The 26861-nt window shown below is 35.5% G+C and overlaps 2 protein-coding genes across 4 annotated transcripts in view; one reads left to right on the forward strand and one right to left on the reverse strand.

The window, feature by feature from the left end:
- The first annotated feature begins 146 nt into the window (after positions 1-146).
- On the forward strand, positions 147-25237 carry LOC106868154 (4-hydroxybenzoate polyprenyltransferase, mitochondrial). Of its 3 annotated transcripts, none has more exons than XM_089349129.1 (9): positions 148-285; positions 5671-6002; positions 6602-6768; positions 7660-7781; positions 10541-10626; positions 12633-12766; positions 16013-16201; positions 17859-17980; positions 25075-25237. In XM_089349129.1, coding segments are annotated over exons 2-9 (1146 nt in total). In that variant the 5' UTR covers positions 148-285; positions 5671-5677; the 3' UTR covers positions 25076-25237. The 3 variants fall into 3 exon arrangements, with proteins under 3 accessions (XP_089205254.1, XP_089205255.1, XP_014768775.1); XM_014913289.3 differs by lacking the exon at positions 25075-25237 and adding an exon at positions 20529-21040; XM_089349128.1 differs by lacking the exon at positions 25075-25237 and having other exon boundaries at positions 147-285; positions 17859-19281.
- LOC106868148 (conserved oligomeric Golgi complex subunit 5) overlaps positions 23280-26861 on the reverse strand; it is a 34029-nt gene continuing 30447 nt past the window's right edge. Inside the window, exons 21-22 of the mRNA XM_014913279.3 lie at positions 25232-25311; positions 23280-23529 (exon numbers count right to left, since the gene is read on the reverse strand). Of these exons, the coding sequence (XP_014768765.1) occupies positions 23415-23529; positions 25232-25311 (195 nt within the window). The 3' untranslated portion in view covers positions 23280-23414. The remainder of the gene's footprint in view (positions 23530-25231; positions 25312-26861) is intronic.

A 26861-nucleotide genomic window follows, 5' to 3' on the forward strand; every position in this document is an offset into this window, starting at 1 on the left:
TTGTTGTTGAATTTATAATAACATAGTTGAATTAAATCATGAAAATAATGGCAAGTTTTGATTATCATTAACTTTTTTTATTATAAACTGATTCTCAGGCAGTAATACATTATAAATTTATGGCGCGAAAATGTCATGACAAAAATAAAGCAGAACTCTTTGTATGAAGAGTTTACCACGAGGTGACGTACGATCTACTCTCCCTAGTATTGGTTCCGTGTACCGGTTTGCTCAGTTCGATGAATATTGTTACGTTTCGCTGGTTTGAGGACTCTTGTATTGACTGTGGGTATTGTAACTAAAAATATTTTTTTATTATGAAAAAGGGAAAACTTTTTTAATGTTTAATAGTTATGTATTTACTTTTTTAATAGGGATATTTATATTTATTGCCCTTGATCGTCTGTGCCCTTCTAACAGGTGCGGGGATAAATACGATTGTTGCTTTCGAAATCGTGAATAAGGCGAGGGAACAGTGGATGGAATACAGGAATATCTTTACTGCTTCATCTTTAATAATAGAGAAGGCAGTGGAATCATATTTTCATGTATCTAAACATGGAGTTTCGATGTGGTCTCTACGCGATCTTTAAAACTAGCAGCTAAAGCTCCTTCAATTCAAAGCGTCTTTACAAAAGAGCAGACACATTGGATAGTATAATCCCAGATACACTACAACTGAAAAATGGGATATTCATGATTGGACAGGTTCGATCATTTGCTGTTTCGAACCTAACCTGGGACTAAAGCATAAGTCTGTCTGATTAGGGTTTGTTTGGGTTTATATATATATATATATATATAATTCCATTCACATTTATGATGCATTATAGGAATATATCCCGATCCAGTAATCGAGTGCTATTTTTTTTTTTTTTTTTGGCACTGTCATGGTATTAGCTGTCAGAAGTGAAAGTAGAAAAATCTGACAAGGAACGTTACTGCTGGTTTGAGTTGATTCTTTGGCTACTGACAGCTAATACCATGACTGGCCGGAGCGAGCTATCTGTCTGTCTCTCTCTCTCTCTTTCTCTATCTCTCTATCTATCACTCGAAAGTTATTGGAACAAATTCGACACCTATATACATGCGTTTGAAAACACACAGAGTCGGGAGTGGTCGATCCTATTATTTTTAAACTTCAAACTTCATTTGTTTTCTATTTTGATAAATTCTCTCTGTTGAAAATTATATTTTTATATTTTAAATAATTTGCAATTATATGATGCCATGCCGTTATCTACACTTTTCCACAATGATATCAGGTGTGTTAAATTGAGTATGTGAAAGTTTTAATTGAGAGAACAAGATGAGGAAGAGTTTAATTTTTATTCTACTTCTTTTAAGAAATACACACACACACACATACACACACACACACACACACATACACACACACATGCACACACACACATACACACACACACACACATGCACACACACACATATATGTTCAGAGATAGATAGATAGATAGATATATTTTTATATTAAATTTGCGTTTTCTAATTTGATAAATTCTACGGACACAGAGGTGAACGAGTGATAGATAGATAGATAGATATAGAGAGAGAGATAGTGAGATAGACAGACAGACAGACAGATAGCTCCGGCTAGTCAGTAGCCAAAGAATCAACTCAAACCAGCAGTGACGTTCCTTGTCAGTTCTACTTTCACTTCTGACAGCTAATACCATGACAGTGCCTTTTATTTTTTTTTTAATCAACTTCTGGCAATATGAAAAGCAGGGTCAATCAACTTCGGTGAGGTTTGAACTCAGAATGTTAAAGGCCATCACTAGATATTGTGGTCGGCGCTCTAATGATTCTCCCAATCTCGGATAATACCATATATTATAAAGTGTAGTTGATGTACAGTTTAGCTCACAAGATGCATTTTTACGATGAAATCATTTATTAATAAACATATTAAGTTGCAAGTTATATTCCTTTATTTACGTTTACATAGTTAAATGCCTGTTGTTATTATGTAACCTCAGATCAGCTCTGATCGAGCAAGTCTGGGACGTAAGTGATTGTTATTGAGGTTCTTCAGCAAATACCGATCACAAGGATCTTCTATCGTGATGTTCTGAAAGACAACTCCACAGTAGATTTCTATTTCTACATTTCAATTTTCTATTGTCCTTGAAAACATTGATGAAAACAATGTATTGTTGACTTTGACATTCGCAAAGCATTTGAACTTAGTTTTATATAATTGTCATCATGCGATGTCTTATAGGATTGTTTTCCTTTTGTGTCCACCACTCAGCTTGACTCTCTCGGTGACATATCTTTGAGTGAGAGGTCGTACTCAGTTTTAGTCTTTGGATTTGCAGCTGTTATAATTACATACTGCCTTTATTCAGTGTTTGGTTGTTATTACTGGCTACCTTTATTCAACATTTGGTTGTTCGCTGCCGTTTTTGTACACTTCCACGGGTTCCCTCAACTGTTAGGATGTGGCACTTTTTCACGCAGCTATCCTCGTCCATTCTCACCACATGTCCATACCAGCGCAATCGTCTCTCTTGCACACCACAACTGATGCTTCTTATGTTCAGCTTTTCTCTCAAGATACTTACACTCTGTCGGGTATGCACACTGACATTACTCATCCATCGGAGCATACTGGCTTCATTCCTTGCGAGCTTACGCATGTCTTCAGCAGTCACAGCCCATGTTTCACTGCCATGTAGCATGGCTGTTCGTACACATGCGTCATACAGTCTGTCTTTTACTCTGAGTGAGAGTCCCTTTGTCGCCAGCAGAGGTAAGAGTTCTCTGAACTTTGCCCAGGCTAGAATGTGTAAGTCAAAACTTAAGTTGTGAGTGATTGTGACACCAAAATATTCAAATTGCCTAACTCTGTCAAGGTGCATATTGAGTCTATATAGGGATTACATTGATAGAGTTCTAGGAAGCCAATTGTCGCTACTATACATGTGATCATGGCTGACCTGACACTAAGCAATAACCTGGGCTAGAAGCTACTGGAAAGAACACACCTTTATACTCTCTGTCCATACTAAACCTTGCAGTCGTGATGACATAGACAAGAACAAAATGACTGCATTTCATTCTTACTATCAAAAAATATTTCAGCCTTAATCAGCCACTGATATTATTGAAAATATATTACATTCAACATACGGAACTTCTACACAATTGCCCAACCTGCAAGAAGTGTAGCAGTCAAATCTTCCTTAAATGACTGTCTACTATTTTAAAGAGAGTTAAATAGAACAGTGTACTTCCTGATATACAAACAGGCTAGATGATCATGATTAGAATATCTTTGATCCTAAGTATGCTTGATCAAGGCCGACCTGGAATTAAACAACAACAAAACCCACAAGTTCCAGTCATTCTCCTGCTCCAATTAACTATGAAGTGTCTTGCTCTCTACACTCTGTTCTAAGCTCTTTGCTGAACTCTGCTATCCTCTGGAACTCACTTCCTGCTTATATTACCCTTCACTGAACTTCAAGAGTTCAAAGTATGGACTCCACACTCTAAGATGATCTGAAAAGGCTAATTTTGCATCTTTGGAATTAAAGGATTAAAATTCAAAACAATATTTTGATTTCTTAGATTTGTATATATACTACAGACTAATTACAATGAGATAATATTTTTGGAAATTATTTAGACAAATCACTCTAGATTGGTGAAATTAGTATTCAGTTTGAAGTTCTGTAGATTAATAACAGTTAGAAAGGGAAAGAATCCTGAAGGCTGAAGCACTGAATAGGAATGATTGAACAAAGTGTTTCAGAATTTGGCAGGGAACACTATAGAGATAACAGGAGAAAGAGAGGTAGCTGCATTGTGTAAGCTAAAGCAGAAGTAGAAACCAAGTTCCTAGTTCTGAGGAATCAAAGCCATTGTAGTAGTTATAGTTGAAGATGCAGAAGGAGAAGCATCACATCTTTAAGCTAATGTTTATACTGTGTTAAGTGAGTGAGTTTTTGTCAATTTGTTAGGCCTTTTAGGTTCTTTCTAAGATGTTTATATTTGTAACAACAGCACTGTCTTAAATATGTGAACAATACTTCAGTGTTGGTTGGGTCATATATGAGATTTAGAGAAAGTTAGCAACTGGTCAGATTTCTTACTGCTGTATATGCTATCTTTTTTATTGAAGCAACAAACATTGTGACGAAGTGTATGTTTTTAGTGCAAGAATGTGAAATTGTGTGAAGAAATATTCATACTAGTTATATGTGACCATGAGTATAAATCTCACCATTTTCAGTTTTAATAACATTAGAGTTTTAACATTTGTTTAATATTCCACACAGCCAGGGGTTGCTATTCACCACTAGTTTCAATCTTTTGTGATCTTAGAAATAGATCAAATCTAGTCATTTCTTCTCACATCTTCCTTCATTTCTCTGTTTGATGGAAACCCTTTATATTTTTGTTTGTACTCACCATCCATTCACAGAACACATTAGCTCAGTCATTCTCAACTGGGGTTTATATAGCCCTTGAGGGCCCATATAATATTTTGTTGTTAAGATTTGTGTGTAGTAAATTAGTTATACTTCTACAATACACAAAATGTTTTAGCAATTTTTTTTTTTAATACGATTCCTAATAATATTTAATTTACGAAAATATAATGGGATTTTTAAACATTAATTGGCTATGGAGATCCATAGAGTAAAATAAGAATCAAAAGGGTCCCTAGGTTGAAGACCACTGAAGTAGCAGATGTTTTTAATGCTCAGGCATTCTCTCAGCTCACTTGTGCTCTTTCTTTCGGAAAAGTTAACATTTCTCATTAATAAATAGATCATGCTTCATTGCTCCACAGCCTTCAAAGATCTGTTATATTCAATGGCAGTCCTTATACATGCTACATGCAGTCTGGCATTTACACAGAAGAATAAAATCTTAACTTTAGTTGTCAGTTACAAAAACAATTCCTTTCACTTTTTCCAAACCTTTCTTACTTCAGCAATTATGCAAGCAAATACTTCTTCTATTTGAATTTTAAATATTTTAAGCAGAGAATAACTCAGTGGTTAAAGCGTCACGCTCACAACCATGAGCTAGTGAGTTCATTTCCCATAGTGGGTTGTGTGTTGTGTTCTTGAGCAAGACACTTTATTTCGCATTGCTCCAGTTAACTCACTTGTAGAAATTAGTTGCAACGTCACTTGTGCCTAGCTGTATTGGCCTTTGCTTTTCCCTTGGATACCGCTGGTGGCATGGAGAGGCTGGTATGCATGGACAACTGCTGGTCTTCCATAAACAACCTTGCCCAGACTTGTGCCTTGGGAGGGAAACTTTCGAAGTGCAATCCCGTAGTCATTCATGACCAAAAGAGTCTTTATTTTTTACCCTTTTTACAGCAGTAGAGAAGGATTCTCCAGGTTTTAGACTATTCCTACTGTGACCTTTCTGGAGTGTTTTTTTTTTTTATATATCTAAGACTACATTAACCATAGTCTCCTTCCTTTGTCAGTGGCAGCTCTACTACTGTATTATATTGACGACTTTAGTAAATGTACCTTTTTTATGAATGAACCTTCACATTGAGTGAAGAATATTATGCAATAATTAAGAAAATATTTCAGATCTTAATTTCATTCTATGAATTAACAATAATCAAAAGTTATTAAAAATCCATCTTATAATTTCTATCTTTGTATGTTTTAGATTAAAGATGCTGTCAAATAAATTACTGGCTAAATTCCTTTGTCCACATATAACCACTTGCTTGTCTACTCGAGTTCCAGCATCTTTTGTCCTTCCAACAATTGGAAACTATTTTCAAAGTACTCAAAAGGATTACTTACAAGAATCAAGAGGTTTCAAATATAGCTCTGAATCTCAAAAACACATTATTTTGAAGAAGCAATGTGGTTCCTTATCAAGAATACCAAATGAAAGCAATCGTCATTTCTCATTTTCTACACAAAAGATAGTCACTGCTGCACCTCAACATATCCAACCATATTTAAGACTTATACGCTTAGATAAACCAATTGGTAAAAATCGAAATTTTATATTCTTCTTGTCATATAGATTAAACTCATCTTGTTTTTATTCAAATTTATATTCTCAAATTCTTTACAAATTTTCCATGTCATACCTCTTTAATATTTATCAGCTAGTGGTTAAAAGCTTGCTCCCCAATCACAGGGTTCCATTTAGCTGTAGAAACTCTGCCAAATTAGATTGGAGCCTGGTGTAGCCATCCGGTTGCACCAGTCCTCAGTCAAATCGTCCAACCCATGCTAGCATGGAAAGCGGACGTTAAACGATGATGATATGTGTGTTTGTGTCTTTATGTCTGTTTGTCCCTCACCACTTGACAATCGTTGTTGGTGTGTTTATATCCCTGTAACTTAGCAGTTTGGCAAAAAGAGACTGCTAGAATAAGTACCTAGCTTTTAAAAAAATAAGTTCTGAGGTTGATTTGTTTGATTAAAACCCTTCAAGACAGTGCCCCAGCATGGCCATAGTCAAATGATTGAAACAAGTAAAAAATAAAAGATAGTCTTCGTGATCTAATCTTAACCCATCCCAAAAATACAAACAAACAAAATTTTCCATAAAAATTATTTCAATGTTCTTATATTTTCAGGAACATGGCTATTATACTGGCCTTGCACTTGGAGTATAGCTATGGCTGCTACACCTGGTCATCTTCCAGACTTGAAAATGTTGACATTATTTGGGGTTGGGGCATTAATAATGCGTGGAAGTGGTTGCATTATCAATGACATGTGGGACAGAGACTTTGATAAGAAAGTTAGTTTATTTTTGTCATTTGATTTTTGTTTTACCTAAAATAATGTGATGATGTTTTTGTTGACTATGTTGATTGGGTTAGGAATCATTACAGCTGTGGCAGAGCAGAATCGGTAGAGTGCCAAACAGAATAATTGTGTACTTTTAGATTCTGGATTCAGTTCCCACTGGATTTGACTTTATCTTCCAAGGTAAATAAAACAAATAACAGATATGTATTTGAGACAGTTTGATCTGCTTTTTCCTCTGCATTTGTGAAGGTTTTATTTCTTATAAAGTTGAAACTCAACAATCTCTAGAAGTCAAGATAGAGGAACATTAGAAAGCCTTAACTAAAGAAGTATCTTAATCAGGAATGGTTGAGCATATATGCTGCATGAGAAGAAAAACATATTCCACTGTTGTATGAAATTTCCATAATCACTTGACAGCTGCAGTGGAAAGTTAGAAAAATCAAAGAAGCAGCACATATAATTGAAGAATAGAATCTGAGGAAACTAAGGAGGGTCTGTGTCTGCAAATAGTTGCTGATTACTCAATCAGTAAACTCAGCACTGATTTCAGCTCTATATGGCTATCTTTAATGAAATTAAATGACTTAGAAATGTAGAATTAATTGTACATGTGTCTGTAGAGTAGTGAATAAGAACATTATTACTCTTAGTTTAGAAATAAAGCTTCTTCGAATCTAACTCGGTATTTGTACTCATCCAGGAATTAGATTGTTGGTGGCAAATGAGCATCAGATTGATTGAGACATAGTGTAGATGTAAATATTGGTTTCAAATTTTGGTACAAGGCCAGCAAGTTTGGGCAAGGGGGTAAGTCAATAACAACCATACAAGGATTAAAATGGTTCTTGTGTATAACGTAGATAAATTCTTGTTTCAGGTAACACGAACTGTGACACGACCTATAGCTGCTGGAGAAATAAGTCGTTTTGAAGCTCTTGTATTCCTTGGTTCTCAGTTAACACTAGGTCTGGCCATACTTCTTCAACTAAACTGGTACAGGTTAGTCATCAGATTTTTTTCCCCTTCACAAGAGAAACGAATGTTCCAAATATACTTTGGTTTCATTTAGTCAAAACTTTTCTTTCAGTAAGTGTCACAAGAACAAGGAGCCTTTCATTTCCATAAACAATTTATCTACGCAGTTTTTCATGGTGGCCTAGTTATAAGGGTCTGTCTACAAGGTAACCTCACATCCTCCAAAATTATGCTTTGCTGTTTAATCCTAGATCAAAAGAATCTCAACTGTAACCATCTTATTCTTGAGGAGAACATAGCACTACATTATCCTTAGTTAAAATGGTAAAGTAAAGCTGAAGAAGATGTAGCTGCCATTTCTAGCAGGCCAAGTAACCACATAGACACTTATTCATTCACTCATTTTGTCATTTTATCTATAATTTGCTTACATTTCGTTTAACCAAGTCAACCCTTCTTAATTCCAGCAACCTACTACTAGTCTTCCAGTACATTTTTGATTATTATATATTCTCTATTATTGACTTGATACAGAAATGAAATATGTTTTTTAACCCTTAAGCATTCAAACCAGCCATATCAGACCCAAATATTGTACCTGTTTTGTGTTCAAATTGACCAGATCAGGCTTCTCACAACTCCTCTGCAATGTCATTCCAAAATTAAACAAATACTTCATTGAAATCTCAAAGCTACAAGATAATGTGTGATTAATTGAAAACAACATGAATAAATAAGCTTAACATTTGACAGAGTAATTTGAATGCTAAAGGGTTAATGGTTGCTACCAGACCAGCAACAATATAAAGTCTTTCAGTAAAGTAAATCAGAAAAGAAGACATAATTCACTCAAAGATACTCTCAATTTAATCCTTTAGCATTCAGATTATACAATCAACTAATGCTTATTTAATCAAAATATTTTGAATTAGTTATGCATTATCTCATGCCTTTGAGATTTTGATGATGTGATTGTTTATTTTTAGAATGACATTGTATGGTAGGTATGAGAGGCCAGATGTGGCCAGTTTGAACATAGAACAGTAAGAATATTTGGCCCTGGTATGGCCAGTTTAAATGCTAAAGGATTAAAGTAATTTTGTTGCGTCCGTTTTACATCCATTTTCCCATACTGGCATGGATTTGACAAATGTGTTATTAAAACATTGTTTTACAGCTCAATGCCCTTCTTGACAATAATCATTACCTTTTTCTCCAAGTAGGAGCCCTCATATTTCATATATCTTTGAAGATATAAAACCAGCAAATGATTTCTTGATGAAATAAATGACATCATTATCTCTTGTTGCTCACAATATTCCAAAAAATGCAAGTGTAAGCAAATACAGGCACACACATAGATGTACATGACAGGCTTCTATGACTTTCAGTCTATCAGTTCTACTCAAAGCTTTGGTCACTCCATAACTATTGTAGAAGACACTTTCTCAAGATGCCATACAGTGGGACTGAACCTGAAACCACATGGTTAAGAAGCAAGCTTCTTAACCAAGTGGCTATGCCTGCTCCTATTAATTATGTATACCTAATAACTTCTCAGTAATCTTGGTAATTGGACTCAGCATATTTTAATCACAGCATTATGTGGACTTTGTTGTCTATATGAGACAAGCATGACAATGTGGGTAAAAAGTTTGTTGTGTAATCATTTCATTCTGAATTCAGCTCCACTACATGTTACTTTGGTCTTCCTATAGCCACAAGTGGCTGAAGCCAAGTGAAAATAGAAGCTGTGTAAAATCTTATCAGATGAACTATACTTGTTCTCGATTGGTAGGCTTACTCAGGTACCTAGTTTAACACCACTATCTGACCTTCAGGTGCCTTTTGCAGAGTCTACTTTGTTGCAGGGATTTATACCAGTTTTATAGTTCCTATCATCCTTCCTCACACAGCACAGGTCTCTGAGCTCCTACAAAATGATGAGGGATGCTCTCCGTGCTCACATATGTCAGACAGATTTTGTTGTGGTAGATTTTCCGCAGCTTCATACACTTCCTGTTGCTAACTCTCACCTGTTTCCAAAGACTGGAAATTAAAGACACTGCTTGTATGATAGTGACAATTGTTTACAACTATCACATGGTGTCATGGCAAGAAGACAGTAATGCATACATACACATATAATACATATATGTACAACACTTTTCTTACCACTTCCATCTACCAAATTCACTCACAGGGCTTGAGTCAGCCTGGGACTATAGTAGAAGACACTTGCCCTAAGTGCCACACAGTTGGACTGAACCCTAAACCATATGGTTGAGAAGTACACTTCTTACCACTCAGCCACATCTTCAGTAATAAAAATATAAATATGGTACTTAAATCTCTATTTTTAGTGAACTTTGAATTCAATCATTATCTGAAATTTCACTAAACATGTATATTTATCAGATAATAAGCATTCCATAGTGTTCATTTTAATTCTATTTAAATAAACAATGCTTGCTTCACATGTTGTGTCAGAATAACCCTTTAGTATTTAAACCGGCCATATCCGGCCGAAATGTTTAATCTGTTTTATGTTCAAACTGACCAGATCCAAGCTCTCACACCTACACTACAATGTTATTCTACATTAAGTACTTACACCATCAAGATCTTGAAGATATGAGATAATGCATGCTTAATTCAAATCAATGTGAATCAATAAGCATTATGTTTGATAGAATAATCTGAACACTAAAGGGTTAATAATACTAAAGTGCTTGTGTCACATGTACTATTGAGTTTGCTGTTAATTTCATTTTTCTATTCAGTGTTATTCTGGGAACAACTTCAATGCTGTTTGTAACAACATATCCACTAGCTAAACGTTTTACCTATTGGCCACAGATTGTACTGGGTAAGTATATTTTAATGCTTGTTCTATTATTTTACTTTGAATTTTTTCTAAGTTTGTCAATAGCAAGGGAGCCACCAGTTCTCCTTTCTGTGTTTGTGCTAAATCAATTCATCTCTTATTTATGGAACTATTTATATCTACCAGGAAAGCTTTTACTGGAAACTGCTGAATGAAACATTGGTTCCTATTACTAATAGACCAATAAAATAAGTACCAAACTTTAAAAATAAGTAGAGGTTGATTTGTTTCACTAAAACCCCTTCAAAGTGGTATTCCTGCAGCATTGCTGCAATCCAATGACTGTAACAAGTAAAAAAAAAAAGAAAAGATACTGTTGCAATAAATTGTATCTTTGTTCTTCATGTGCAAGTGTTACATGATACCAAGATTAATTCTGTATAATTTTATTTTTTGATTTATCTCAGCCTTATGCCAGACTAGTACGACCGTTTTGGTGCTGCCAAGTTTTTTTGTTTTTTCTTCCTTTTGTTTTTAGTGTGTCTGTATTCCTATTCATATGTCTGTCCTAGTGTAAATTGAATCTGCTTGGAAATTGGGTGCTTTCTACAATCACCAGTCTTCTCTGACATTCTGTAGCTTATCAAGCCAATGAGTCTTCTCCATCTGACAATCACCTAATTATATCGCTATCATCATCAACATCTGTTTTTTCATGCTTGCATTGGCTGGAATGGATCTGTTCCAGTGCTGCACCTCACCATATGTGGTGGTTCTTCTTTATTCTAATACAAAACCACCAGTCTCTGTTATGTGAGGCATGAGGGAGAAATGTCTTTATGCATTGATGTCTTTCTATTGCCAACTATTTTACAGCATGGACTATGTTTTTTGTGCCGCCAACATTAATGAGATTGTTGTAGCAAAACTAAAGAGTAATCTCTACTATGTGTCAGTTTTTATTTAGCGCTACTACCTCCTAAACAGATAGCCTTTGCTGTGGCTTGCAGACTTCATCCACACTGTTTTCATTTCATCCTTTTGTGGCATGATTTTTACAATTGAAGGCGTCCTATGCTATCGGCATTAGAGATTGTCTGCCAGGATTTTCTACTCTGTATGTTTTTGACTTTTTTAATATTTACATACATTTACTGCCATCTTTGATGAGTCTTCTTTGTTGCAGTCTGTAACATCTCCTGATTATAGTAGAACCTTTTTCATTTAATGTAGGGCTTGTTCACAGTTTATATATATTTATATACGTGTGTTTGTATGTATACATCATCATTTTGCATTTGTTAACCATGCTGCCATAAGCTAGACAGGTCGTTGCTGCTATCTTTAATGAGTCAGGTTACATCTCTCTTCTAAGTTTAATTTTTGCCTTAGTTTCTCTGACTGGATGTCCTGCTTAACTCCAGCCACTTCACAGAATGTAATGAATGCAGTTTTTCATGGCATCAGTACCAGGGAGGTTATTATATCACAAACAAGACTGAATGGTTCTCTTAACTCTCTCCACAATTTACACAATGTATCAGATACCTTTTATCATGGCTCCAACATGAGAGAGTGGTGGATAGCAAGAGGTAGCTAAATAGTAAGACTGAAGAGTAGTAGTTAGTGTATGTATCAGTCTATCTGTCTATGTATCATATATATATGAGAAAAAGAAAATGTAATTCACAGGACATTTCGATCCATCATATGCTGGTATCTCACAGGTGAGATGCTATATAAACAATTGTGGTGCATTGTAAATGCAGGTGTGTCTCCTCAGGTGACTTGTCAAGTGGTAGCTTGTTTTTTTTATTTGCCTTTTCACTTATATATATATGTGTGTGTATATATAAATATATATATATACACAAACACACACATACACATGTGCACACACACGTCAGAAAGCTAAATTGTTATTCCATTCTGTTACTAGGATGATAATATTTTTGTCATTACAACTTTGTAACTGAGTACATATATAACAAACAGAGACATATATGAACACATGAATTAATAGATTGTCAATATGTTTTCTATTTAAGGATTAACATTCAACTACGGTGCTCTGTTAGGTTGGTCAGCAGTGAGAGGTTCATGTGACTGGTCAGTTGTTCTCCCTTTGTATTTAAGCTGTATTACTTGGACTCTTATATATGATACTATTTATGCTCACCAGGTAAGCTTTTCACTGATATATATATATATATATATATATATATATATATATATATATATATATATATCATCATCATCATTTAACATCTGCTTTCTATGTTGGCATGGGTTGGACAGAAGACTGCATCAGACTTCTGTTTCTGTTTTGGCATGGTTTTTACAGCTAGATGCCCTTCCTAACACCAACCATCCCTCAGAGTAGACGGAGTTCTTTTTATGTGGCACCAGCACAGGCAAGGTCAGTTTTGGCATGATTTTTACAGCTGGATGTCTTTCCAAGTGCCAACCACTTTACAGTGTGGACTGGATGCTTTTTATGTGGCACCAGCACTGGCAGGGTCACCAAGTAACTTGCAAGATTAAGATCCTTTAAGAGGTAAGGAGGCTTTGGAGGAGGTAATCTTGTGCCAGATGATGAAAGGTTAGAGTGTAACAGAGACAGAAACAGGTGTCATGCTGTTGAGGCGGTATATGGTTACCCAGCCAGAGAGTGAGTGATCAAAAATGAGGGAAGACACAGGTGTGCTGCTGTAGAGGAGATACATGGTTACCCAGCCAGAGGGAGGAGTTAGAGAAAGAGAGATTGGAGGATAGCAAGAGTGCAGGAGAGAGAGATGGTGTTGAAGTGACAGAGAACAAGAATCAATATAACACACACACACATATACTATAATGAAGAAAGCTGCTTGTTAATTAGGTATGTAACAATTACTAAAAGTACTTAAAGAAAGCAATTATTAAAGGGTTGACCGTCTGGAAATTGTAATCTAAATTTTTACCCCTCCCCCAACCGTCGCTTTAAAACTGCAACCTGATCACTGACAAAACTTCGTGCTGCATCATTTTCGTGAACTTTTGCCAGTGAACAGGTTGCAGTTTCAAAGCAACAAAAATATTTTGACACAAATGAAATTTAAATGTTGAAGTGAAACTGATTGTTTTTGTGTGATCTTGAATGGCTTACAAACATCTCCCATGCTGCAATTGTTTTTGTTTCAGCACACGATCTCAGATGAAGTCACTTGATGTGCAAGTACATGTCTGTAATTTTTTTAAATCACTGGATAAATGCCAGCAATGTCATTCTCAGGATACTTATATATATGCTTATATATCTTTTTATCTTGTTTCAGTCACTTGACTGTGGCCATGCTGGGGTACTGCCTTGAAAGGTTTAATCAAACTAATCAACTCCAGTACTTTTTTTTTTCCCTTAAGCTTGATACTTACCAAACTGCTAAGTTGAGGGTCATAAACAAACCAACACCAGTTGTCAAGCAGTGGTGGGGGACAAACACAAAGATACACACATCTATTAAAAAAAGCATTGGTCAGCCCAGTACTGTAGTAGAAGACATTTGCCCACAGTGCCATGTAGTGGGATTGAACTTGGAATCTTGGTTGAGAAGCAAACTTCTTACCACACAGACACAATTTGATTTCAGTTCATTGGTCTGTAGCAATGCAAAGTACATTGCCTTCAAGAAATTAGTTGATCACATCAGCCCCAATATTTATTCCAATCTGACGCTTGTTTTTTTGGTGCTATGTCTCTTCATCCAGCATCACTCCTTTCAACGTCTCTTCGTCCACATCTTTTTGTCTGATGATTATTTTGTCCAATTTTAAATAAACTCATCGGACAAAAGGAAGTTGGACAAAGTGACATCAGACGAAAAGTCAGGTCACAGTTTTATCATATCTATTTGTCAAACTACTAAGTTACAGACCACAACACCAGTTAACGTGTATGATGCACAAATGCATTATACACTTATTTGATAGGTTTCCAGTTATGAAACTTCACTCACAAGGTATTGGTCAACCCAAGACTACTCTTGCCAAAAGTGCCATTCAGTAGGATTGAACCCAGAACTAATTGCTTGTAAAGTGAACACTTTAATTAAACAATCACACCTTCACAGTATCGAATTTTCCATGTTTGCATGGGTCACACAGACTTTGTTGAGGGGGATTTTCTATGGCCAGATGCCAGCCCTCACCAGTTTCCAAATAAGGTAATATTTCCCCATAACCAGACATGTTTACACAGAATATTGGAAACAAAAGTCATTTCTTGCATGATAGTAATGCCCATTTACAACTATCAAGTGATATCAAGGCCAGAGACAATAGCATACAGGCACAAGCACACACACACACACACATACATGTATATGATGAGCTTCCTTCAGTTACTGTCCACCAAATCCACTCACAAGGCTTTGATCAGCCTGAGACTATAGTAGAAGACACTATTCCTAGATATTACACAGTGAGACTGAACTTGGACACATGCTTGGGAAGCAAACTTCTTACTTCACAGCCACACTTCCGCATATATATAAATATAGTTTTTTTGTGGCACAAAATCATAAAAGTACTCAATGCAATTTTGTGTTATCAATTTGTAATTTGATACATGTTTAGGTGTAAAATTAACAGGAATAACTTTCCCAGGCAATAATTTCATTAACTCAACCCTTTAGTTGACACTCCATATCAGCACATGGATACAGGGTGGCATAGGTTGCCATAAGACCCTTTTTGAAGCAGTTTTTTGTACAGCTGGAAAGCTCTTATCACCAATACTTTCTTGTGTATGTATATATATATATATATTGCCTTTCAACCTTCTAGATACGATAAAATAATTAACTGTCAAGAAATGGGGTTCATCTTAATTGACCGTATCTGTATATTCTTACACTAACTTATGAACAGAAACAAATTTATTTCTCAAACGCGTGATAATGCTATAAATAGCGTGATCAGGATAAATTATCCATTTATTGCAGAAAAATACGCTTCTGGCCAGCCATGAGACTCAAACTCACATCTCTGTGATTACGTGTCAAGTGTTTTACCATTAAATTTATAAGTTCTAAAATTGCAGAAGAATTCATTGCTGGGCAGTTTAGTTTAATGGTAAAACACTTGACACGTAATCACAGAGATGTGAGTTCGAGTCTCATGGCTGGCCAGTAGCGTATTTCTCTGCAATAAATGGATAATTTATCCTGATCACGCTATTTATAGCATTATCACGCATTTGAGAAATAAATTTATTTCTGTATCTTACAATACATCTCAACGCTTCTAAAAAAGAACAAACTTTGTTTGTTTACTTTCATCGTAAAGTTGAACTAAAGATGAATTTTTTTGCCTGTGTTAGAAATCAGTTACAAAGAAGAATTTGATAAATCCAATAGAAAATGTTTTATGCTTTGTTTCTTTACTTAATCAGGACAAATCAGATGATATGAGGATTGGAGTGAAATCAACAGCATTAAAATTTGGTGACCAAACTAAGCTATGGTTAGCAGGCTCAAGTGTGTTTATGTTTGGTAACCTGGCTTTATCAGGTTATATGTGTGATCAGATATGGCCTTATTATACAGCACTTGCCTTTACTATGCTGCATGTGGCAAACCAAGTAAGAAAAATGTTACTTCATATGATAATGCACATAGTAAAACTCAGGTTAATTCTTTATTTCATTGGAGACATATTATTGCATGTGTGAATGTAAATAAATAAGTAGTAGTTAGATTGAAATATGATCAAGAATGTTGACCTAGTAAAACAATGTCTCCTCTCTCAATAAAAAACTATGTTCCCCTTTCCACTAGAAAGTTTACTATGGGCAAGACAGTCTTTATGATTAGCCACCCATTCAGAAATATGCTAATGATATTAGTCCTCTATATTCAACTGGAATTCAAGGGCACCACTGAACATTTAATCTTTATATAGTATATCTGGGGTAAGTTCATTTGGTATGCTTTATCCCTTTTGTTTTAAAGCACCTTATGAAACATTTAGTGGTTTTACAATAAGTTGATCACTTGAGATTTTATGTATCTTTGCTACTAACTCAATGCAGTGCCAGTGATAGAGTGTGAATCAGTGGCTGTCAGGTTCTACCTGCTGTAAATTCTATGTAACCTAGTACACAAATTATTTTGGTAATGAAAGTAGCTATTGCCATTCCCCCACTGGGTGAAGAAGTGTAATCACTCTCTAGGATTGTCAATAGCTGACATTTCCTTGGGAGGAAATAAATGCCACTAAGATATCTACTTATTGAAACACTACATAATGACAGTCAAGCTCAAATACAAAATCAGATCAATTGAGTAATGACTGGGAGAGTGAAGGGTTGCATCTCTTGCAATATAATCTTACAGCCTTCTGGGGCCATTGATTTTGGATGGATGTCTGTTGTTATACTGATGCAATCATTCACTTTCCCTCCTTCCACAACTCTCTTTCTGCAACATGTCTTGTTTGTTGTTGTTTGATCTTTCTCAAGCCATGCCTGGCTCATAAAGGCCAGTTTCATAGGCATATAGGTTCCCCACTTGGATGGGATGCTGGTCCATCTCAGATGAGCAGTTAAATGCAGGAGGAAAGAGTGAGAGAAAGTTGTGGCGAAAGAGTCAGCAGAAATTTGCCATTACCTTCTGCTGGAGCCACATGGAACTTAGGTGTTTCGCTCATAAACACACACATTGCCTAGTCTGAGATTCAAACCCATGATCCCTCAACCACAAGTTCACTGCTCTAACCACTAGGCCATGTGCCTCCATGCAACATGTCTTAGATACACCAAAACCATGAAGATTTATTACCTCAATATATATATGAGTGCAAGACTAAGTATAGATTCTTATCCAGGACTAAACTGCTTCATGACACATTGACATATTTTATGATCCTTTCATACTGGATTGATTATGATCCAATTTATCAATAGCTGTAGTTGTAATTGATCAATGTGTAGAGAAATATTTTTCTGTGTTCTGATTGTAGAGTATATTTATTGTAATGATGGTAGTGATTGGTTATAATCAATGGCATTGATCATAGATTACAATAGTGCCTTAAGACATGATATGTCAAATTTCAGAAAACCTTTTATTACTTAACAAAAATGATTCAGTTTGTTTTCATAATTACTTTTTATTCCACTTTTGATGTAGATTTTTTGATTTTTGTTTGTTTTTGCTTCATTTTTTGTTTAAATCAATTTAGTCAATTAATTTTATATTCATTATCTACTGGATAATTATTGTCATTTTTCCTTCCAGATTTATTCTGTAGATTTGAATAACCCAGCAGACTGTGCTAAGAAATTCTTGTCAAATGCAAAACTTGGAGCTGTGATGTTCTTTGGAATAACTCTTAGCAATCTTCTTAGAACAGTTTCATAGTAAGTTATTCTTGACATCCAATTGTCTTTCTCCTGAAAGTTTGGAAGATATTACATATATCTATCTTTACATTGAACTTTTGAAAAACATCATCTTTTCATGAAAAAAGAGTTTAAACATAATCTATTTAATATACAAGAGAAAAGCAGACAACATTTTGGGATGCCCTCCAGAACTGAATTCACAATATATATATAGGCATGGCTGTATGGTTAAAAAGTAAGTTTGCTTCACAACATGATTCTAAATTCAGTTCCACTACATGATAACTTGAGCAGATTCTTCTAAAGCAGAAGTGGAATTTTGAGTACACACTATATACCCATTTTTTAATTGTGTCCATGTCTTTATGTTTACATATATATATGTATATAGGTGTCGAAGCCAAGTGCAATCTTCTGCCTAGCCAGCTCCTAACAAACTGTTCAACTCATGCCAGCATGGAAAACGGACATTAAATGAATAGGATGATATATCATCATCATCATCATCATCGTTTAACGTCCGCTTTCCATGCTAGCATGGGTTGGACGATTTGACTGAGGACTGGTGAAACTGGATGGCAACACCAGGCTCCAATCTAATTTGGCAGAGTTTCTACAGCTGGATGCCCTTCCTAACGCCAACCACTCAGAGAGTGTAGTGGGTGCTTTTACGTGTCACCCGCACGAAAACGGCCACGCTCGAAATGGTGTCTTTTATGTGCCACCTGCACAAGCCAGTCCAGGGGCACTGGCAACGATCTCACTCGAAAATCCTACGGGAGCCAGTCAGGCGGTACTGGCAACGGCCACGCTCAAAATGGTGCATCTCATGTGCCACCCGCACAAGAGCCAGTCCAGGGGCACTGGCAACGATCTTACTTGGCTTGCCGGGTTTTCTCACGCACAGCACATTTCCAAAGGTCTCGGTCAGTAGTCATCGCCTCGGTGAGGCCCAATGTACGAAGGTCTTGCCTCACCACCTCAGCCCAGGTCTTCCTGGGCCTACCTCTTCCACGGGTTCCCTCAACTGTTAGGGTGTGGCACTTTTTCACGCAGCTATCCTCATCCATTCTCACCACATGTCCATACCAGCGCAATCGTCTCTCTTGCACACCACAACTGATGCTTATATATATATAAACGTAAATTGAAAACAGAACACAAAGGATATCGCGGTACACATGTTTCAAGCTTTATACACAAACTGTCATTACATCAGTATATATTGTTGATATAAAGGATGGTTTAAAGTTATCTTCAGCCGCAAACATTTTCAGTCCCAAGATTACATCACAAAGAAAAAAGAAAGAGAAAAAGGAAAAGTCCACTTAGTATTATCCATTATAATAGGCTTATCCTTTAAACTGTTATATCTGCATAAATGTTCGTTGGATTTCAGTAATCTGCCCATGCTGTACCACAATTCAGCATAGAGTGAATGATAAATAGATTGGATTGTATTTAACTAGCGTATATAAGATAGAAAGAGAAGATCCTAGATGCTGACCTCCCTGTTGTTCAAGAATGATGACCTGACTTTTCTCAGTTTTGATTTCAAGTCCTCTCCTCTGTTTCCTTCTACCACCTTTTTCAGCAGCTCACTCATAGCCCTTTCGCTTTTCATGTAGCTGGTAATATACATAATACAAGAATAAGGGTCTACGATGAACTGCAAGTCCATGTTGATATGCCATGTTTGGAGAACCAAAATCTAATCAGTTCATGCCAGTCACAAGGCCAAACATCCCTGAAAGTTTCATCCAAATTCATCCCGTAGTTTTTGAGATATCTTGTCCACAGACAAACAAATACAACTGAAAACAATACCTCTGCCTTCGCTAAGGCCGGAGATAATAATACCAAAATTAAAATGTATGAGTAAACTCAGATTATGGTCTAACTACAGAGGTAATTACATGGTTTAATAACTTAGAGAATAAAAAGCAGGCTAAATTTATAAAACTGGATATATTGAACTATTACCCCTTAATAAATCCAGTAGTTTTGAACAAGGCACCCTTATTCGCTAAAAGTAACTCAGACTTGACTAGAGAGGAAATAGTTATATAAGCGGCTCAGGGCACCATAATAGAATACGGAGACAAACTGTGACCCTGTTCAGATAGGGAAGAATATTTTGACATAACAATTGGGTTAAGTGATTCAGCAAAGTTAACGGGTACAGTTGGAATATATCTACTACCCCAAACAGAATCCTGGTTCCCAAGTTTAGGGAGTGGGGGGGATATAGAGACAACATACTATTTATACTGAGAATACCACACCAGAATTCAATCTATGCTACTTACAGGAACTCTAACTCATCTACTCTCTTGTATAATACAAAAAAGAATTAGATATTTGTCTTGTAATAGATAGAAGTATGAATGTATGACCATGTAGGCCATCAGCTCACAGCCATTGTGTATCAAAAGGAAGATGAAAAATTGTATTTTGAATCTCATCTTCATTTATTCAAGCTCAATTTGCTTTGCTTTTACCAAATTTCATGAATGTTACTTAAAAATAACCATCCTTCCTCTCCCTACCCACATTTTTCTAGATGTCAACTTACAGCACAGTTGAACATAAACTGCATTGATTTCATTGTTTTCAAGAGGCTGTGAAAATTATAAACAATCCATTCTCCTCACCAAGCTTTTAAAAAAATACAAAACAAACATGCTTTTGCATCAGTTACAAGACTATTCAACCTGCCTTTCAATACACAAAGTAATATAGAACTAGTTTTCAGTGATGTGTTTAATAAAGCTTTAACTTTTTAGCATTTAAACCAGCCACATTTAGCCCAAATATTCTACTTGTTTTATTTTCAAATCAGACAGATCTGACCTCTCACACCTACCCCCACAATGTCATTCTTAAAAGAAACAATCCATCATCAAAATCTTGAAGCTGTGAGATACTGCATGATTAATTCAAAAACAATATGAATAAATAAGCATTACATTTGACAATAATCTGAATGCTAAAGGATTAATTTATTCCTTGGTATATATTTCCTTATTGATATCAATTATATTTATTGCAATAAACTTTTCTTTCAAAATATAACCATGTTTTATTATTAAGAGAAAACATTTTCAAAAATCTATACAACTAATATATATTTTATAAATTTTCTTGAATCTTGAAATGGCACAAAATGCTGGGAAGAAAATTACAGGAAGTGGAACTTACAAGCTGATACATGCTGTTAAATTTAAGTTCTGTAACCACACAAAGAATCTTTATAGATCCAGGAAGCAAATATCATATAAAGTAAAGGATTTAATCACTGCAGAAGAAAAGACTTACGATAAGAAGTATGCTTTCCATAAGAAGTATGGTTTCAGGTTCAGTCCCACTGTGTAGCACTTCGGACAAGTGTCTTCTGCTATAGCTCTGGGCTGACCAAAGCCTTGTGAGTGGATTTGGTAGACGGAAACTGAAAGAAGCCCATCATATATATATATATATATATATATATATATATATATATATATATATAAATCTACCCTGTCTCTGTAGTTTATATTTCTGTTGATATTTTTAATGATTATTACAGTTTTGTGATTTACTTAAAAATTTTACAGGCAATATCTTCAGCTTTGTCAGGGCAGTGAGCTGGCAGAAGCATTAGTATGCTGGGCAAAATGCTTAACAACATTCTGTATGTCTTCACATTCTGAGTTCAGATTTTGCTGAGGTCGACTTTGCATTTCATCACTTCAGGGTCGATAAAACAAGTACCAGTTGAGCACTGGAGTCGATGTAATTGTGCCAAAATTTGAAATCAATATTTTAGGCTTTGTTTCAAACAAGGAGTAATTTGAAATGTCATATTTTAATATGCTTGTGACCTGCTAATTTTGATAACAAATATTTCATATTATTCATGAATATAAATGTATTCCAATGACTATCTTTCATATATATATATATACATACATACATACAAATATATATGCATGTAGCGAAGGTATGTGGCTTAGTGGTTAGGGTATTCGGCTCATAATCGTTAGGTTGTGCGTTCTATTCCAGGCGATGCATTGTGTCCTTGAGTAAGTCACTTTATTTCACATTTCTCCAGTCCACTCACCTGGCAAAAATAAGTAGTACCTGTATTTCAAAGGACCAGCTTTGTCACATACTGTGTCACGCTGAATCTTCCTGAGAACTACATTCAGGGTACACGAGTCTGTCGAGTACTCAGCCACATGCATATTAATTTCACAAGCAGGCTGTTCCATTGATTGGATCCATTGTCATAACCAACGGAGTGCCAGTTTATACGTGTGTGTCTTTGAAATTTGTGTTTACATCCCCATAACTAAAAAGATCAATAGAATAAGCACCAGGCTTTAAAAAAAAGTATGAGAGTCAATTTATTCAAGGTAGTGCCCCAGTATGGCTACAGTCTAATAAGTGAAACAAGTAAAGGATACAAGATTCCTTCAGAGCATGTTTTTACTATTTGAAATACTAAATTCATAACAATAATTAATCTTTCCTAGAAATGTTAGAGAAATAGATGTATTTAAAATAGCCACAGGTTTGTCTGTGTGATTAAGAAGTTTGCTTCTTAGTCACGAGGTTTCAGTTCAGCTTCAGTTCCACTATGTGGCACCTTGGGCATGTATCTTTTACTACAACTCAAGATCAAACAAAGCCATTTATGTATGTGTGTCAATGTTTGCATGGTGCTCTGTTGACATTTCTCTTGTCAATAAATTGCCTGCTTACTTTATTGCTTTGCAGCTATGTCGAAAAAGAGATCTCTTTCTTGAAAAACAGGTAAAGGTTAGCATCAGGAATGGTATCCAGCCGCAATAGCACAATTGTCTAACTCATACTAACATGAAAAATTTGTAAAACAAAGGAATGAAGATGAGAATCAAAATTGACGAGAGAGATATTGAGGTTCGTGGAGCCGCAAAGCATGCAGCACCGTCCAACCCATGACAGCGTGGAAAACAGACATTAAATGATCCTATGCCAGTGGCATGTAAAAGGCACCCAACACACTAAATTTGTTGGCATTACAAAGGGCATCCAACCAAAGAAAACATGCCAAAACAGATAAGTGGAGCCTGGACAGCTCTCTGACTGGCCATCTCCTGTCAAACCATCCAACCCATGCTAGCATGGAAAACGGGTGTTAAATGATGATGATGTTAGTGATCACTTAGAATACTTGTTCACCTAGAAATGAATGAACATGAAGCTATAACAGACCAAGAAGTACTTCATAAAGTCACAGCATGTGGCAAGGCTTACCGCAATTATAACTAAAGAAATTAAAACAACAGAAAATGTTACACAAAATTTTATTTAATGATACAAAAAATAAATAAACAAGTTTTTCCCCCTCAACAAGATACATATGTAACTCCCTTTCTGTTTTTCACCCACAATTTTGACTGTTTAAAAATAGTTTTCTTCTATGTCAGGTTGCTTGTTGAAGACCTTGTTGAAGCAATTCTAACATAACAGGATATATGTCGGCAAACTTCTTGCCCTGACGACATTTAACCTGCTGTACATAGGCTTCCAGTGCACCTCTGTAAAAGATAATGAAAATATCACCCTATAGCATCATTCAAATACAAGGTGTTAATATTTATTCTGAAATTCATCAAAAATGGTAAAAGTATTCAGGTTACACACACACATATAGGTAGCATCGTCATTTTATCTGTCATACCTAACTTGTCAAGATCTTGTGATTACTTCAGTACAAGACTTCCTACCCTCTTCTTCTACTACTTCTTGGTACTTAATCCTACCAATATGCATCATACTATTCCTTCTCATCAATATCAGGAAATAACCAGTTTTTGGCAGCTTTTAGCCTCTTAAATATATTTCAGTGTATTTTCCATGATGTGGAAGACAGTTATAAATCACAATAAATATCATGTAAAAGAGTTATGTGGATATCTTCTTAACTTTTACAAATCCATTTAATGTTTTCAAATAAAATACCCAATATCAATAGAAAATATTTAACTTTACTTTAAAATGAAAATTTATTCTGCTACTGAAATGATCTAGTCAGTAAAATAGGTGTTAGCAAACTTTTGGGGGAAGGAGAACAAATTGGGAATATTTTTATGCTTTACAGGCTGAGGTTAATAAAAAGTTAAACTATAATCATACTAAGCAATAGACATGACTTGTTTAATTACTTTAATATTTTACATTATAAGAGTATGTACCTTGATAAATGTCCCTGTAATATATATTTCAAATTTTGGCACAAGGCCAGCAATTTCGGGGGAGGCGCTACGTCAGTTACATTGACCCCAGTGATCAACTAGTACTTATTTTACTAACCCCGAAAAGATGAAAGGCAAAGTTGAATTCAGAGTGTGAAGATGGACAAAATGCCTCTAAGCATTTCGCTGAGAGTGCTAACGATTCTGCCAGCTTGACACCTTAAACTTCCTTGTAATATCACTCAATGAAGACTATGAAATCTTGGTGGGCAGAAGACCCTATAATCAGACTGCAGTTCAAATTTTGTGTTCTTATATTCAAAACTGACTGAAAATGGTTAGCCAATTTAACATAATTCAACTTCAAAAATGTTTTTTTTTTACATAAATATTATGTGCTAAATGCTAAACTCTTAAAAGTTGATCTAGGTTTCCCATTTGTACTAGTCTTTTAACATCTCCTTTGGCTGCAGATCAATAACTTCAAGCTGATGATCTTGGCAGAAGTTCTTCAATAATGCAAATCAGATGGATTTTGAAAAAAAATTTTTTAATGCCTTCACATTTTCAATGAGATATGAAAAACACTGTTGAAAGTATAGATAGACAAGTGAATATGTTGATATTTTTAAATTGTGGCACCAGCCAGTTTACTTGCTTTCTGCAACAGATAAGTAAACACTTTTACTGTCATTTCCTCATTTATAAGCAACATATGAAACACTGTTGGTGTCTATTGCTCTATTCATTTAGGAACATGAAAATATGTAAAATCTCCCACCTAGGGAAATTTTTTTCTGTATTAATATAAAACACTGCTTCATTTAAAGCCACTGCATATAACCCTTTTGCTCCATTTTCAATACTGTATTTTTTTGCCTACCACAGACATACAGAAAACAAAGAACTTGCATGCAACATCACATATCCAATGAATTTGCCAGGTCAGTTGAAATGAAGCAATGGGTCAGAATTCATGGTTTGCTGACCCATAAATTAGAAAAAGAAAATGACACACTTCTAGGAATGCACAAAAGAAACTTACTTAATAAATGTGAGTCTATCTTTTTCTGATGTGTGATTATCTAACCATTGGGAATAATAACTCACTGACCAGTCAGCATTCTGAAACAGAAGTAATTAATTACTGGTAAAGTTGATGACTTAATATATTTAATTTTGCTTTTAAAAGATTAAGAAACATTTTATATTACTCCATAATAAAAGACAGCTCACCTGAAAGTTTAAAACCAATGGCAAATGTACACTTTGGCATAAAATAGAGGGATTATTATCAATATTAATACGCTAACTTTTTGTTTTTGTGCATGTTGTGTGCATCACACTTACTTCAAAGAAGTGGCAATGTGAGACAGAGGAAGTAAGAGAGTGAGAGTGAAAGGGACAGTGAGTGGTGACGGCGTTCATCATAAGAGAAGTAGATACACATACACACTGTTAAATCAAAAGCGGGAAGGAAGAGGGACACAAAGGAAATGAAAGAGAAAGTGAGAGACAGTAGGTCCATAAATCCAAAGAAAAGTTCATACATAGATACATACACACAGCAAATATTGGATGTCAATTTCACTTTTCATTACCACATGAGGATAAAATTAACTCACAAACGGCTGAGTACTCCACAGACATGTATAACATTAACATAGGTCTCAGGCAGATTCAGCCTCACACAGAATATGACAAGGCTGGCCCCTTTGAATTACAGCTACAACTTGAGACATATATACATATGAGAGAGGAGTGAGTGGTGACTCAAAGGAAGATGGTGTTTGTTTTGTGTTTTTAACCACAGCAAATATTGGATACCTATCCTAAACAAAAACTGTCTAATACATTGTGTATGTTTTTCAATTGAAACACTGAACCATTTTGGACATTTATTGAAAAACTGAGAGAGAAAGAGCTTGAAGACAACTAAAACAATTCCAGTCAGTGGCAAAGCAACAGGTAGGAATAGAGAGAGAGAGAGAAAGAGATGAAGACTTCATTGTGGACTATTTGACACTTACTGTCTCTCTCTCTCTCTCTCTCTCTCTCTCTAGGTACGCGTTTGTGTATGTTTGTATGTATATGATTGTGCATGTTGCCGTTTTGAATTCCTTTCTTCAACTGACCTTAAAACTGCTATTAAAGGCCCAACCACACACACATACACATTTGTTTTAACCCATTTCAACTGCAGCCATACACCAAAAAACATGGTGCTTTGCTCCAAAATTTAAATTTTGAATTTGTTTTCATTATAAAATTACACCTCAGCTAAAAAACATCTTTTAGCTTTGGAATACAATGTTGTCTTTATCTTTCTATATTTTTTAAGTTAGAATTTCTGGGACATCTGTTGATGTGTCATCATTACACATCCACATTGCATCTTTAAGATCGGGGAACCAGTTAGGGGCCCGCTGGATCTCTCTCTCGGCAAACCATAAAATCACACCAACTAGCATCACCACTACCTCCAGGCCTATCACATGTATGTATGTATGTGTCAGTGTTTGTCTCACCACCACTATTGCTTGACAACTAATGTTGGTGCATTTGCATCCCTATAATTTAGGTATTCAGCAGAAAAGACTAATAGAATAAGCACCAGGCTTACAGGGAATAAGTCTAGGGGTCAATTTCTTCAACTAAAGGGTGGTGCCCCAGCA

This window comes from Octopus bimaculoides, chromosome 3 (assembly GCF_046866305.1).
Source record: "Octopus bimaculoides isolate indiv1 chromosome 3, ASM4686630v1, whole genome shotgun sequence".
NCBI classification, from domain to species: domain Eukaryota; kingdom Metazoa; phylum Mollusca; class Cephalopoda; order Octopoda; family Octopodidae; genus Octopus; species Octopus bimaculoides.